The 17,081-nt window shown below is 43.3% G+C and overlaps 1 protein-coding gene across 5 annotated transcripts in view; it reads right to left on the reverse strand.

Moving 5' to 3' along the window:
• LOC146190084 (prominin-1-like) overlaps window positions 1-16,580 on the reverse strand; it is a 63,673-nt gene extending 47,093 nt beyond the window's left edge. For 2 of the 5 annotated variants that reach the window (XM_084604825.1, XM_084604826.1), the window contains exons 1-4: window positions 14,877-15,144; window positions 3,239-3,409; window positions 1,800-1,955; window positions 1,113-1,177 (exon numbers count right to left, since the gene is read on the reverse strand). In XM_084604825.1, the coding sequence (XP_084460951.1) occupies window positions 1,113-1,177; window positions 1,800-1,955; window positions 3,239-3,335 (318 nt within the window). In that variant the 5' untranslated portion in view covers window positions 3,336-3,409; window positions 14,877-15,144. Of the gene's footprint in view, window positions 1-1,112; window positions 1,178-1,799; window positions 1,956-3,238; window positions 3,410-5,661; window positions 5,804-14,876; window positions 15,145-15,584 lie in introns of those variants that run through there. The other 3 variants (XM_084604822.1, XM_084604823.1, XM_084604824.1) reach the window with 3 other exon arrangements.
• Window positions 16,581-17,081: the final 501 nt, after the last annotated feature.

Below are 17,081 nucleotides of genomic sequence, written 5' to 3' on the forward strand. Positions count from 1 at the left end.
CAATTTTCAGGTTTCAGAGGTCACGCAGAATAGAGAGCAGGCAACTACCGCCATGATTACCGCCCTCCGACAACTCAAGCTACCACAACAGTCATGATGCTAGTTTGGCGTTACCCATTTTTCTGTGGCTTTATCTTCTTTCCCCACATTGAACGCATGCAGCCTCATTACTGTGTCGCCCTACTGCGAGAGCATTTCTCTGGCCACATGCCGGGTGGCCCAGGCGCGGTGGCATGTGTGTGCTAGTCCAAATGATCCATGGCAGAATGAAAGCGTTTGCAAAAGTTTAGTTTTTGTTACACTGTAGCTCTGTAACAAAACCTACACACGAGAATGTACACATCTAGGCATTTAAAATGAACAATCCGATATCTAAAATCTAAATCTCTTGCAAAATTACCAACGAATAATAAGCCAGCAAACCTCTTGTAATTGATGTGTTATTTTCATTACAAAGGTACAGAATGCGGTGTCCGTATAAGATTTCAATGTTTCCAAATATTGCATTTTGCAATAAACCGCAACTGTAACTATTTATTTATTTATTTAGAATACCCCTAAGGGCCCTCGTGTGAGGGTCAGGCTTATGCTATAGGTTACTAGAAGTTAGAATTTCTTTCTAGCAAAGGAGCAGCAATTGCCTAATAAAACCACTCTTTCATTTCCAATATATCAGGTAAAAAAAAAAAAAGCACAGCCCAACATAAGTTAAAGCTTTCTATCAGCTTAAAACTCAACCTGCAAACCAAGCACACCCTTCAGAACTACCAACAATCCTGTCACTGCAGTGACGAAGACAGTATGTAGGTGCAATAAACTTTTAGAAGTATTGGTTGATGGACAATTCACAATTTTACTGCAAATTTCTGACATGAAAAAGAAAAAACTTTATTGTGAACTAATTATTCATGAAGTTCCGACTGTCTTAGCCCAGCTTTTCCTCATCTGCTTGCAAAAAAAAAAATGATGTGCGTGTTTATGCAAAAAAAATATTTCCTTCATTATGCATTTTCCACATCAGCCTTACAAGCAGTGTCACTGCTTACATTTCTACCAACCTTACGTATAATTCTGCTTGAACTGTGTAGGCAAACACAAACTATAATGCTCACCTCTCTCCAATGGTTCCAGAACATGAAAACGGGATCCTTGAACAGCTTCTCATCTTTAAGCAGTTCTGAAAGCAGAAAGAAAATACATAACATTAAGTTCAGTCACATTGAAGAAAATTATAAAGCCACAAAACACCACAACAACACCGAAACGAGGCACAACTCATGCAGCATGGGCCCAAATGGGGGAAATGAAACAAAAATGTAAACATTGCAGTCTGACATGATCCAAACTGACACGCAAACAAAATGCCATCATCTCCAGCATGACTGCATTAAGCATTCAGCTTTTATATAGTATGCACCTACTATTTCAGAAAATTACTGCAAACTAATTGCGGTGAACGCAGGACAAGGTTATTAGTTTCCGTATTTTTATTTTTTTTTAGATCAGTGCTCTTGACAGAGAATTTATATGAAAAGATCAAAAGAGATCACACAGCTGGCAGCAAAGAGGACTTTTTTTTTAGGGCTTAATACTAATCTCGGGACCAATGTTTTACAACTGGTGCTCACAGAAAGAATGTGAAAGTGTCACAATCTTCCAGAAAACCATCGATGTCAGTCAACAAAAAACAGCGACAGCACTTCTTACACCATTAAAAGGTGTCCCAATGTCCCTCATGTAACCATGAGAAGCTCCCCTAAAGCGCTAATTGCTAGGAACTTTCAATAGAAACAGCTCACCTTCAGGGACTCCCACTTTGGAAACCAGCGCGGCAAAATGCGTCACAATGCTGTAGAGGTGGTCCATGCCGCTCGCCTCCGGAACCCGCACTGACTGAAAATCATAGCTACTTGGATCCACTGATGTGAAGTTGATGTCCACCGGACTGATGCAACCTGGGATTCGATCAACAGGCAAGGGAGAAATATCAACTGGGGAGCTAGCATAGATGAGGACCCCCGTAGCCCAACTGAAACGTGTTTTGGTGTCCATTGTTAAGAGCAATAGCTGAGAGGCTATCAGGCCACACCAAGCCCCAAGCAACTCTCGCAAAAGAGAGAACTCTCTCATGCATGACCCACATGGAGGGTCATAATTAGCAAGCATCAAGGAATTGAATGTTACCTTGTGAATTTGATGAACAATGCACAAAATTTTTACATTTAAATTTGTCCACGACCTTTTTGATTAAAAATCCAATTCCTAGAGTATTATGTCAATTCCAGATGGGCACAGTTGGAAGTTTATTCCTCACAATCTTCTTTTTTGACAAACCACAATATTTGAGAGAGGCAGCTAAAAAGAAAATTTCAAGCAAAATGTGTCCCACAGTTCTCTCAACCTTCAAGGCAAGCTCAAGGAGATCTTCAGACACTGAGCAGCTATTTGTTTTATATTTCATTAGATTTATCTCTCTTGGGGTCAATAAACCAGCTTTCAAAATAATGGCCCAAAAAAATTCTAGAACGGTAAAACACAGAATGCCAATATAGAAACTGGACTTCAACACACGGTGTCACAAAAATGGCCAACAAATGATGGCACGGGCAATAGCGGAGAGACCTTCACGCGTGCACATAAGCGACAATCTCATGAATGCAATGCAAACGATGTCCAAAAATAAACACATCGTTTTCCCACTTGGCAAGAGCTATGTGAACACCAAAAAGTTTGATAGTTCGTGGCCTCCCAAAAGAGCGGTTCCCACAAAGAACTTTTTCAGGTGTAAGAATGAAATGGGAAACTTTGCAAATCCATTTAAGATGAGGCAGAACATCTTATCATGGCCAAAATGTGACACAAAAGATGGAAGAATAAAAAGCAAGAAAGAACCAGCAATAAAATCTGGAATGAAATAAATGCGAATAAAAAGCTGCAGGAGGCTGACAACTGAATGTGAACAAGTAAACAGAATACAAGCTGAACAGCCAACTAAACTGTGCCCTGCAATACTGGCTGCACGAAGCCTTCAATGCGGCAAATGCAATGACACTCGCACATTTTCCACTCATCTGACGATTATACCAGTTGCACCTAATAGTGCGAACATGAAATTCATTTATTTGTTTGCCAAGACATTGTGTTCAGAATGTACTTAGATAAACACTTCCATACTACATATAAAGCCCATCATGTCTGTGCATGCTTGAGAATATGCGAAGCCTAATGAGCAACCTACCATTGCTGATGTCAGCCTGTGACATGACAGCCGGTACTGTCAGGAGAATGAAAGTGACAGCAAAAAGTGCTGCCCGCTGCATATTGATGGCTGTCATGACAGCAGTGTCATCAGTGCCTTGGCATGGAAAATATGGCAGTCCCTCTCGTCTCTGGCCAGCCTACAAGTGCCCTGCAAAAAGCAAAAGAGGATGTCTCCATGTTCGAAGGGACCAACAAATTTTATGACATTCCAAAAATAGAATCACATGTTTGGACCCAGTACCCATTGCCCATCAATGGGACAAAAGGCACAAAAATTATCTGCTGCATTTCAACACCATGCACTTTTATAAAGAACCCCGGATAAAAAAAAAAAGAAAGAAAGGGGGGGGGGGGGGTGAGTGACGGAAGAGGATACAGCATTGCCCACATCAGTGTGATCAACTCAAAAGAAAGGAACACATCTAGAACATCCCATGCTCTGAGTGAGGCAGAAGGCATTAGGTAGGCATTTTAGGTTGTGGCAGCACATCACGTCCTACTGTTTCAAGTATCCACGTTCAGTTCCATGAAGCCTACTTACCACAAGTGACACAAAGAAAAGATATGGTGCTCTTTTACTGTTTGCTGGCACTTTCGATGTCTATTGTGTGCTATGCTGGTAAATCCAACCATTGCTCAGCACTGTCGGTGAGGAGGGAATTCTTTATGCCTGTACATTGGTTTTATAATTTTTCTTTTGGAGTGGGCTTCATGTAGAAGTGATTTCCTTGTTTCACATGAACATCTTTCACGTCTCAAATCGGGTGGTCTTTTGTGCGACATAGTGTGTGCAGCAAACAATATTTTGTGAAACAGAGCTGTGTAGCCCATCATCCACCAAATTTTTTTTTCAAACATTTTTTCTATTTGTAAAAACTTTCTGCAACCTAACATAATGCACACCTTCAAACTAGAGGTTGTTTCCACAATTCTTTGGCTGTTAACCTATAAGTTGTGGCATTTCAGTATTAATTCCATCAATTACGACAGCTTGCACAAAGCTTTACACATACCTGCCAGGAATTAAAGGGGCCATAAAAAGCTATTTACTGGCACTAGAAAACACGCACAATCAGCATTCCATAAGTCCTATGGCCTGCGCGAAATTTAAGCTAGCCTAACACTCAAGAAATTGGAGACTATAAATGATGTCCCCCCCCCCCCCCCCCCCCAATTCAGAGCATGCCGACAAACATGACAAAAAATAATTAAAACATGTCATGAACGCACCCTGTCCGAAGTGCTCAATGAGAGGGTGCACCTAGAAAGCCCAGTTGACATCAACAGGAAGGACACTGCTACAAACATGTGGTTCAGTGTCACCTTAATCGGTTTGTAGTAGTAGCCAGGAGCACCTTTTAAAAATTATTGGTATACTAATACATAGCCTAAGCAGAGCCTTAAATTTGAATTGAATACTCTCAATGACCACCTCTACAGATTCATTGCATAAGAATATTATCATAAATATTATTTCAGAATCCCTGTAGCTGCTAGTATTCTGCTGCAAGGAACTAATCAATGGTATTGCTTAAGGCCTGCACACGCTATTTAGATGAAAAATTATTTTCAATGGGAACAAAAAAATGGTGTGTCCCAGCTATATGACAAAGCCCCTTGCCAATGATTAGCTCTAGCATCTTGCTGCACAGTCATTCACTTTGTATGGAGAAATGACAAGAGCACTGATGTTAATGCATTCCAGTTTGCCTACCCCACTCTTCTGCACTTAGCAAAGCTGCGATGTGCCTACTGCCTCTTTAATAAAAACAATAAAGGTTGGTTTGGTTTACAGGGTTTAAAAGATCCCAAATCTATTCAGGCTATGATGGAAGCCTCAGTGGAGCAATCCGCAAATTTCCACCACCTGGGGTTCTTCGAGCCCTGAGATCGCAAAGTACACGAGCATCTTGCTTTCTGCTTCCTTCAGAAAGACACCACTGCGGCCGGGATTGGACCTGAGTCGTTGGAATCAGCAATCGAGAGCTATAACCACTGAGCCACTACAGAGCGCCAAACAACAAAAGAAGCAGGAGGGGGAGGGGTGGAATACCTGGTCACTGTGATTTTGCCGATAATCATATGAATCCAAGGTAGCAATTCCTGAGCAAAGAACTAAAACATAAAAAGAAGAAAGCAGTATCCTCAACGCCAGCTGGTTACAAAAAAGCAAAAATGCATCGGCAAACACTAGTTTTCCGTTATCACTTTATTACCACCTGATTTTTGGTTTATTTTTTCCGCCTTTATTGAACAAAACATTAAAAATCTTATCAAACGAAAGGCCAATTCAACCAGATGGCAGAAAGGAACCTAAAAAGACGACAATCTGAAGATAAGGCAGTTAAGGTTGCACAAATGAAAAAGGCAGCTACTAGAATGCAAAAACATAAAGCTCACTTTTTGGCGAACGTCTGTGAAAAGCTGATCCCCCACTTGCACACAAAAGATGAACCATGCAGCCAATTAGCACAGAGGGACCAAAGCGAGGCTACGAATGTCACCAGAAGTTAACCCTAAAGGCTCGAAGGAGAGAAAAGATGGCTCCCCAAGAGCTCAGACACACTATTTGCTGCCATAGTGAGCGCACAACGCGCTGCTTGGGAAAGACAACACTAAGTGGAGGTATCTGCTGGGACAATGCACAAGAAAAGATATAGCCTTAAAAATGAGAACACACACAAGATTGCCGACGGTACAAGGGTCAGGGGCACGAGCAGAGATAGCGCGAGGAGTAGGCACCAATAGGCAGGAAGATAAAAGATTGCACATATACACTATCTGCGGATTGCAAGAAAAAGTGAAGATTTAACAAAGAGTGACAAAAAAATTGTGCGAGCAGATGGTTTAACTTGTTCTTTACCGTTTCTGCATCACCTGTATAAAAGAGGTGTTCCACGATGATAAAAACAAACTCTGTAATACTGGAATTAAAGAACATGGGCAAATTACAAGACTCGACTTTGAGTTTATTCTTTAGTCACATATTCTGCTCCCAAGACCTTCTCACTTTTTGGTTTGGTTTTGTGGGGTTTAACGTCCCAAAGAAACTCTGGCTATGAAAGACGCCCTCACTTCGAGTGTTCAGGATAAACTCCAATGGAACAATCGCTTCCTTATCATCCTAGAAATGTTTCCCACGAACTTTGTTATCCACGAGAGCAAAAAAATCACTTGGTGAGAGGTCAGGTCAGTATGGAGGATGGGCTATGGAGGACGGAGCAATATAGTTAAAAGACTGCACACGTCACCGTCACCTGTGCTGAGTGAGCCGGTGCACTGGGTTAGTGCAAAGTGACACCTTTTGCAGGCGTGTGGCAAGCTTAATCATGTGTAGGTTTTTGTAAAGAACGGCGTGCATCGTGGTAATCATGAATCTCCACTCATGATTACCTGTCCCACTGGTTGTTAATGATTATACGCCAGTCAGCGAGTACTAGTTTCCACTTTCGTTGCAATTTGTGGCTCACCATCAAACGACAGTTGGCCAGGCTTGTTTAACCAAATCAAAATCACCTGTGCCATTTGACAGCATTCTAATAAAGTGGGGCACGGTCCCTGTCCACAGCCACCAGCTCAACATGTATTGTTCTTGAAGGGCGACCTCTCAAATAGAGAAAGTGGATCACTGGGAGTGTTTCCAATTTCTGAATGGATGCTGCCATTTCCAGTTTGACGTTTTAAGTTTGACAGCCTAATGAAGTCTCAGGGAACAATACAGCATAAAATCTTCATATCTTGTAAACGTAGAAAGATGTACATTCATTTTGATGCCCCTTGTGTACGTGCCTGTTATAATAATTATGGTACTGATAATATTTATGAATTCCCCTCGTAAAAACACAACAGAAGTTTGGTTTGCTTTGTGGGGTTTAACGTCCCAAAGCTATGAGAGATGCCCTAGTGGAGGCCTCCGGAAATTTCGACCACCTGGGGTTCTTTAACGTGCACCGACATCACACAAAACACAGGCACCTTGTTTTTCGCGTCCAATAAAAAGCAGCCGCCGCGGCCGGGATCTGATTCCACATCTTTGGGCACAGTAATCGAGCACCCTAAACAGTGCACCACCAAGGCGGGACCATGACAGAAGTGCCTACACATTAAGTTTATCAAAAGCATGGCTGAATTATTAGCTTACTTCAAAACACATGGGCACTATTATACTAAAATGGATTAATAACTGAATTAACAAATTAAATAACCCAATCAAACACTACACTCCCATTAACTCACTATGAAATGGGTTTCAGCATATTCTATGACAACAGATATTTTGTTTAATGAGAGGATACCTGCCCACTATTTCATAAAAATATATGCAGCTCTGATGCTTGGGGAAAAAATATATGGCCGTGTTCTAATTACTAGATTGTGCCTAATTACACGACACATGCAAAGCCACCCAGAATCCACAACTCCTGTTTGCTAGGCTGCAAGAATTCCTGAAGACATAAACCGACTGAACTGTGCTCTCAACAGTTCTCCCTAGTCCATGTCTTCAGTGCATTGTCTTTCCTCGAACAATGGCAAAAACACATTGGTCACGTTAGGCTACTGAATGTCAAACAGCGTGGCACTGAAACTATTTCCACTAAATTATTATTAATTTTTACATGTTCCGTCTGTGGCAAACAACCTTCTGCATAACGCAGTTTATCAGAAATATTTGCTTAACAATGTTCGTCCAAAAAGCTGCGTTGTCCCTTCCAAATGCAGTGTCAATATTCTGATATTTATCAGTTCGTTCGCTTACAACTGTGGACCGATAAATTGATAACGTAGAAGCACAAAGCAGTCTTGCTAAAGGTCGCTGCTGCAATAATGCTGGACAAATATGAGGATCTGATACCCTGCCTTTGAGTCAAAAGTGCTTTCATAAAATGGCCCACAGTAGACAGATACGTACGTGCCACAAGTAGAATTTCTGGAACACCTTTTAAACTCAAAGGCTTTCAAGATATACCAAACTGCCAACACAAAGAACCACGAAGCACCCAAGTAAATGATTGTGTCTGGTCTCAGCCAGGCGTCCGCCTGCCCCAGTCTCAGATAAAACAGTAAGAAGCACAGAACATCTCTGGCAGACCGAAAAAGAAGCAAATGCTACTCCTGATGCAAGTAGTCATCAGTACTCCTTTAATAACAGAGGCAAAAAAAGGAAGACTTGGGCACAACAAACCAATTTAGCTGTTTGCATCTCTCTGAAACCCTCACCATGCCAAATGACACATAGAACGCAGACCACCGGTTCAACCTTTCAGCACTGCACAAGCCGTGTTACTGCACTTCCAACACGCCGTCTTTTCTGTCGAACTGCGGCACTTACAATAAAAAAAAATTGCACTGAGACAGGGTATACGGCACACACCATGCAAATGGCACGCAGAGGCATGCAACAGCAGAATAGGCCAAGAGGCTGACCTTCTGGATACCCTTTTCTACCGGCAAGCTTTTTTAAAAGCAACAGCCATGGAGCATTTGTAGAAGGCAGCTGCACAGAAAGAGCTTATCAAGCAAACACACAGCAAGGCATGCTTGCTTGCAGCTACCCTCGAGAGAATAAACAGCACAGGCTTAGCACTGCTGCACGATCCGTATGAGACCGAAGCTTCAGGCATAGAGAATCAACATACATGCCTGCTAGACAAGTTCCTGCATGCCACTACATGCTGTCTACAGGCGAAAAAAGAAGTCAGCAGATTCTTGCCATTTCTCCGTTCCGGCTGCATAGGTATGTATCCTCACATCGCAGCTGTCAGCAGCAAAGGTTTACAGTAGGGCGATGCGTCGAAAGAGATTTCCTCACGTCATCACACCAGACCGATTGATTAAAATGCCAGGAAGTCTGAGGGGACTCGCATGATCTATTCATTGCTGTCAGTGCCAAGTGACAGGGCCCCGAAGCAGCGCTATAATAGTAAAATGTCCCCACCCCACACACACACCCCATAAACATTTGTTGCAGACTATACAATGGAAACAACATACCCCACAGAGACAGTATAATGCCTAAGCAACACTTCAGACAAAAAAAAAAAAAAAAACTTCCTTTCCCTGCTCTACCTTTCACGTCCCTTTCTTTTGCGCACATGAGGTACTTTGGCTCTACAGTGCCTCGTGTCTTAAACAAAACATGAGGAAGGGTCTAAGCTGCAGGGAAATTAAGGTCAAGCTGCTCCATCTCCAGATTAGAATTCAGTAAACTCTCGTGAAGAAATAGAGGGTAGCCATTGCTATTGACATTTGAGCAGATTATTGTCTTGCACAGGTCCAGGACTACCTATCTAACAATGTCTTTCATTCCCAATCAGTTGTGGGAGCCCTATCGAAGGCTTTGCTTCTCATTTATTGAACACATTCCACATTTGCACCCTCCGGCATTTTCTTTGCCATTTCCCAGTTTGCCTTTCTTTATTTTTTACACAAATGTGCAAACTCCTTTTATAGAACTTCTAAAATAATGGCATTCTTCAGAATTTTCTTCACCTGAGCTGCGTATGAAGATAGCAAATAGTCTTTGTGGAATCGCATACAGGCTTTGTGTTGCAAATTGTGTGGTGTTACTCGATGTTTTACTAGCCCCCCCAACACTGTCACAAGCATTTTTGCTACGTCTTGTAGCTGAAAACGGCCATTTTTTCTCTTGAAGCTCATCGTACTGTATTTCACGGATCTGATACAATCCTGCAGTGAGCGGGAGTCCTGTCACTAACATAAGTTACCTTGGTATAGGTGGTAGTCTTATTCTCCAGGTGCACCTCGGAGAGGAGCAGGGAATGGAGATAGGATCCAAGGTTGCTTTTTCAAAAAGAAAGATGGGGATTCTGAACGACTATCACAAATGTTTAGGCTGCATGCGATCAAGAAAGCGATTGTTTCGACCGCACGTTACATGAAAGTTTGTGAAAAATACCTTTAAGAATTTGAGCGCAAAAATTTTTTTACACTTTTATTCTTTGCGCAGCAAAAGAAAAGGAAAAGCAAATTTTTCTGAAAGTAACTTTCAGCACGATGTCATCTCACTACACAATGTAACATTTGGGGTAAATTCTCTGCCCTACAGTCGGTAGAGCATCTGGAGCAATCTATATGGAGGGCAAGACCTTTGTAGCAACAATCTAGCGGCATCAATCGCAAGTCAGTTACTCCAAATTCCCCCATTGCCTGTGCCATGTGAAAGGAGCTTGTTGCAGTTTGGTAATGTACATATAAAGCTATGCAATCAGCTCAAGGGAGTAGATGTGCGAAAATGTGTTAAGCGCTTAAAAACTGCACGACAAACAATTTCCCAGGCTAGCAATGATGAGGCAGACTTATTAAGCAAACTTTACATCAACTGTCCGACATATGCAATATGTCGCCATCTTTTCCTGAAAACCCTTCGCAACGTCTTAGCTTTGGTACAAAATATATTTCCTTACTTGTTTCAGAGACAAAATAAATGTGCTAAAAGAAATTATCCACTATCGTTACATTTCAAATTTCTTAAAATTTTAAGTCTCTATGACAACGACGCACATGAGCAGAGATGTCAAATGTCAAGTAACCTGGTCAACAGAGCTTAAGAACAGAGAAAATGCGAGTCAACACAGAAAAAAAAAGAAAAGCGAAACCATTGCCCGCAGAGCCTGATAATTCACAAATGAAACACAAGATATGACTAACTTTGGGAGGCATTACTTTGGTATGAGAAGGGTATGACAGCGTGGGCTGAAGCATCACATTGCCACGGCAATGCATGTGATACTGTGGAATTTAAATCGCGACACGCATTACGTAGTTATGGAGTGGTTACCAAATATTGCACTTCTCTGTGGCGGGAGCAGCTCATTGAAGGAATGATAAAAGTAGCAACAGCCATATTGAGCTCTTTTCAAACTACCATGTCATAAGACAGAACTAAATACATTTGCTCACAATGACTGCAAACAATATATAGGTGACAGCACTAGACCTGTACATTAACGGAATTGGGGCTTTAAACCGCATACATTGAAAAAGAAAAACTTAAAAATTGCACACGAGCTTGATCACTGTACCATCTAAAATGCTATCACATACAGCTCACACTAAATGCAGCTCCTGTAAGTTTTTCCTGTAGCCCTAAGCAACTTTATAAAAAAAAAAAAAAGCTAATTTTTGTATTTATTTTTATAATTTCAAATAATATAATGCAATAGTTCTTTGATGCTCTATATTTAGAAATACATCAATTAAAAATCGAAGATGACCTTTTTCTTACTAAAATCAGTTTTTCCCTTTTCGATGTTTTAAAATTTTGGCAGATTTTGATAGACTGTAGAAGAAAAGCTTATCGGTGTATACCTGCTAATTTTTCTCAAATGAGAAAGGCGAACAGTAGAATACTGCAAAAAAAAAAAAAAAAAAGAACAATGGCAAGATCTTAATGCATGTTACCAGAAGGCAGGGCTGAATTTTTGTTTTTACAGCGCGTAGCTCCGAGAGCAAAGTTCGCAACTTTCTGCAAAAGAAAAAAAAATCCTCCACCAATAAAAAAATAAGTTTTGTAATATTTCTAGGAGTACAAGTCACATACATATATTGAATACATACCGATGTGAGACAAAAGTTTAATGTGCACAGAGCAGGACTCACTGAAAACTTGCTATTTTATGAAATGGCAAAGAAGTTATTTCCACCTATTGTGACAAAATTTTCTGTTCCGGGAAGACACCACCATATCTTGCAAGACTACAATTAATTCCTTTGTGCTGACCCCTTTGCCAGTCACATTTGAAAACAAAATACCTCCACTACCGTCCTTACCTGAACATACTCAATTTTTGCCCATATGTAAACTTACTAAGTACACACATTATGTCAATATATTATGTAATAATGTGTAAATATGTAATCTGCTGAATATAATAAAGCTGCACATATCTATTCTGGGATCCGTGAAAAGAAAGCAATGAAATCGATTTTTTCTTCTTGATACTGCCTTTCGGAAATTGGACTGCTATTCTAATCTCTAGCAATATCATGGCAGTACCAGAGAAGCAGCCTTACCGTGCTCTATGAAAAAGTGGACTAGCAAAATAGACTTCAAACAGCAAGCACTTTGCACACGTGTGCATTCTAGCCTGCTTTGACGCCTCATTTTGTTACATATCGCTGTATGGCATGACACTTTTAATGAATAGGATGAGTAACTGCCTCCTCCCACCCATTAAATACCTTGCATAATGATGCAAGGCATTCTGCACCAGAACCAGGTACTTCACAAGAACACTGAGCTGATATAAGATGGCCAACAACTGAAATTTGGAGTGAAGTCGCTGTCAAGACCCTTCACAACGAGCACAAGAAAGAGTTACCACTTTTCTCACATTTCATTAGGTTTACAGCAGTATGCTCTCCCTGTCCTACAATTCCTTTATTTTTATTTACTTCCTTATTTGTGCATATTTTATTTGACGCAGTAGGGTAAATCATTCTCAAGCAACACTAGTGCTACATACAATCAAACACAGGAACCCTTTGGACAACTCACTTGGTTATCGTGAGAAGCTCAATAGAAATTAATCACTGAATGCAATCCCCAGTTCTATCAGTTACTGACACAGTATGCCAAAGCCTCTTTCAGACTGACATAAAAGCTCATTTCCTTTAATTGGCTACCACACCTAACACTCGCTATTACAGCCTGATGTAAGCATGGCTGCCAGAGAGGAAGGAAACGAACGATAAGTTGCTACCATGAGGGGGAGGGGGGTTGAAATAAAAAAGACAAGGCAAGAAATGTAGGCTGTGCAAGAAAGGCAGGAAATGTGTTCGTTTCCTTGAAAAAAAAATTAATCTGCACCCTTCCCATCTACAAAGGATGTGCGTCTGGGAAAGAACACATTTCCCAAAATCGTTTCTGTGAATTGAAAAGAGAAAAAAGGAACGAAAGGCACACGGCTTTCATACTGAGAGCGTTTGCCAGATTACAGTCACTATCATCCTATGCACATCGCATGAGAGCTGCACAAAAACAGACAGCTGTTGAGGTTGTCAAAGCAGCTGCAAACCTGCCACTGGCAAATGCTTTGGATTCTCTGTGTCTTCCACCAACAAAAAATAGAGCAGAAATGCAATTGCATACTTCACAAATACATATTAGATAACATGTTTCAGGTACATTACAGCAAGTTTTGGTAACATGATTCAGCTTCAAAATTTTACTAATGAAGTCGCGATGAGAATCACATAACTAGCCAGTTTAGGATATACTCATTTTCGTATAGCCTTAAGCGCAAAAAGAGAAGGACGTGAGAGAGACACAGGACGAAGCGCTAACTTGAAACTGAATTTTATTTGGAGCACTGAAGCATATACACAGAAGAAAGCACTCCAAATAAAAGAAATAAGATGACACTCATCCCATGCACATACATAAAATAAAATTCAGTTGAAAGTTGGCGCTTTGTCCCGACTCCCGTCTTTCAATTCCTAGCTTTTTTTTTTTTTTTTGCACTTCAGGCTATGTCAAAATGAACGAACTCCACCAACTTGCCCAAGAAGCAGTGTTTAGGATATACATTTTCTGAAGAAAGTAGGAGTCATCGATGTGTGTGGGTGCAGCCTACTTGTGCACATCACTTCAGAAGAAAATTATTTTTCTTTTATCGCAAATGGATAAAAGCTACCACAGCAAGAGAGCTAAACAGAGCTACATTTGCTCCTGCTTCAACAAGCACTGCCATGGCTTTCTGTTGCAGCCCTCCTCCTTATTCAAGTGAAAATAAAATGAAAAAAAAAATATATAGAAATAATCGTCTTTAAATGCCTTTGTTCCTGCAGTGCAATCAGAACAGAGGGAAAGGGAAATAGCGCGTTTTCCGTAATGCTGGAGCCACAGTGAATGCCTAAGGAAAAACCAGTACCGAAAATTAATGCCAGCGGTATTTTTTCTTTTTCTAATCAAGCAGCACAGTGTATTCATACAGCTACTTCCATGTCCCCCACGGCCGACGCCCGTAGTTCGCAGTACACCTACGTAACGCAGTTTAGTTCAACTAATTCCTCTGGAAAAATGCCCAAATAAACTTGGGAGAAGTTTTCGCGAGCCGTAAAGCGCACTTGCATCGACCAAAACTCATCTGTCACAACACCTAAGCACAGTAAAGCTGACAGAAGAAAAGCCAACCAGCAGCAGGCTGTAGCAAAATACGGTGGGACCCGCCGCGGTGGTACAGTGGTTACAGTGGTTAAGGCGCTCGACTCCTGTGCCCAAGGATGCGGGATCGAATCCCGGCCGCGTCGGTCGCTTTTCGGTGGAGGTGAAAAGCAAGGCGCCCGTGTGCTGTGCGATGACAGCGCACGTGGTCTAAATTTCCGGAGTCCTCCACTACGACGTCTCTCATAGGCCGCGTTGCTTTGGGACGTTCAACCCCAGAAACCAAAACCAAATCTAATAACCATGGATTAATGCACACTCGGCCCCTGAAAGTGAGTCAAACCACGTCACGCTCAAATTATCGATGAACTCAGCAGCAACCGTTGAAAAACCAATTGATGCCGCACGCTCGCGCGTGAGCGACACGAAAAACTCCCGCGTGAACAAAATCATGACAAAAAAAAAAAAGCAGAAAATCACGATCCCCTACCGTTCAGTCAGCGCCTGGTTCAGTAATCCAACGTCCTCGTCCGTTGCACCGCCACAGGATCTCAGACGGCCGTCTGTGCCGCGCGCGCTAACATCCACCCAAATGTTATCACCAACAGCACTTTGCTAAACACGTCATTTCCACAAGAGACTGTCGCGCCTTGCCGGCAACTAGAATCCACGGCAAAGAACTCCCGTGCCTTCCTGCAGAACTGTTATCCGGGTTCGGGTTGCGATGGTAACGCGCCGCTACTCCACTCGCCACGCACGCACGCACGCACGCACGCGGATAAGGCTTATCTGTGGCGAGCACCCTTCTCTCCTCCTCGAGCAAACATCCCGACACACGCAGTTTCTTATTTATTTTTAATCGTGCGCCAGACCAGACATGCGTGCCCCCGTGAACGCGCTACCGACATCACAGTTCACGAAGCAAGAGAGGAGGAGCGGACGACTCCGGTCAGCTGTCAAAAGCGCGTTGCCAACGTACCCTCAAGCGCCGATGACCTCAACCCGCCAGCTACACAACGCTTTGTTGCCTTTATGCTCGTTTCAAAACTTGGCAGATGAAGCACCTCGCAAACGCACGCAAGCCCGCGCTCGGGCCAACAAGCAGGCTCAAAGACAGAAACAAGCAAAAAGCACCGCGCCGCACGCTTCGGTGTTTACATGCGCATGCACAGTAAGAAAAGCACGAGCAACGACTCACCGCTTTGTTTGTGCAGCCGAGACGTCGGCTCCAGCGGTGTCGGTGACGTGATGCGTGTTACATGCTTTTCCGAGTATTCCTCCGGCTTTTCTTTTTTTTTTTTTTTTTAATTTTTTCTCGGCCCTCTCTCACTCAGCACTCCGTGAAGCTGCCGTAAAGACGGGTCTTCGGGGTCTTCTCCTGCGTCGGATGACGACGACGCGGTGACGCAAAACAAAGCAAAACAAAACAAAAAGTCGGCACTGTCGGAAGCACTACGAGGCCTGCTGTTCCCTTCCTGCCCGCCTTTTCCGGGCCGTCGCGGGCGCTATCAGGAAGTAAACTCCCGCACCAACGGCAGCAGTGACGACGAGAACGGACCAGCGCGCACACAACGACAGTTGGGGGAAACAATTTAGGAGCGGGCGCTGCAGCCGCGAGCAGCGGATGTGTCGCCGAGAGCGGCCAAAAGATCACAAGGAAAACTCGCAGCCTCCGTTGGCAGACGAGCGGTCAGGCACCGGTTGTAGTGATGCGGCGGCGGCGATGCGTGGCACCTACAAGGTTTGGACGCGAGCCACGGAGGGAACCCCCGTATCGATGACATCTCCTCCGGTTACGCTATTTAGGCGCGGAATGCGAGCGAGGAGGCCACAGATGGAGAGGGGATGCGCAGCGGCTGCTCGCGGCCTATGGCAATGCCTATGGCGTAACGACTACGTTGACTACGTGTTCCGCTGGCACATCAAACGTCGACGGTATGCGTCCCAAGCGAAGAAACGATGCCGCAGGTGTCTTCGACTCCGTTCCGGGCTTTAAAATCTCATCGGTTTCAGGCGACCGTAAAGACCCTGGCGTCACGATGAAAGGACGAATGAGGCTGCTGGCGTGGCGTTCTTTCTACTAGGCTGCGCCGAAAACGACTGGGCGTGCGCTGACCCGCCGCGAGCGAGCACCCAAACGAGGAAAACATCGGACGAGCAACGGCGTAGGCGCCGCCATTTTTGATGAGCAGCCGAGCGGATTGTTGCCAGCACCGCAACGATGCGAAACGGAGGAGCGCGCGGCAATGGCAATTACGGATGCGTCATGTTTCGCAACGTCCTTTTTGTTTTGTTCTTGCACTAGCACCTCTCACCGTGCATGTGCTTCGAACTTGGCACAACGCTTGCTTTCGCGCGGCCTTGGAAAACACAGAAAAGCTATGTTTACTAACGATTGCACGTACTACGCAAGCTACTTACACGGAGAGGCCACTCCTGCTGAAACACAAACTCTCAAGATTTTGAGATATGCTCCGGCACACTTTCAAAATTCTAAAAGACGGTGGCAAACTTGGCCTTCATGTGCGACTGCCGTTCCGTGACTTTAAGCACTTCGGCGTCAGCGTGTCTTCGTGTAACCCAGTTGCGTGCCGCAGGTGCCAGGAATACAAACAGTCGTGGGGCTCAGTGACGACAAATATCGACAAAAGGGCTCTCCGCTATCGGTACATCTAACCAGCACGCTGCTTTTCCG

The sequence above is a fragment of the Amblyomma maculatum genome, chromosome 5 (genome assembly GCF_055883805.1).
Source record: "Amblyomma maculatum isolate TAMU_Amacu chromosome 5, ASM5588380v1, whole genome shotgun sequence".
Lineage (NCBI taxonomy): Eukaryota > Metazoa > Arthropoda > Arachnida > Ixodida > Ixodidae > Amblyomma > Amblyomma maculatum.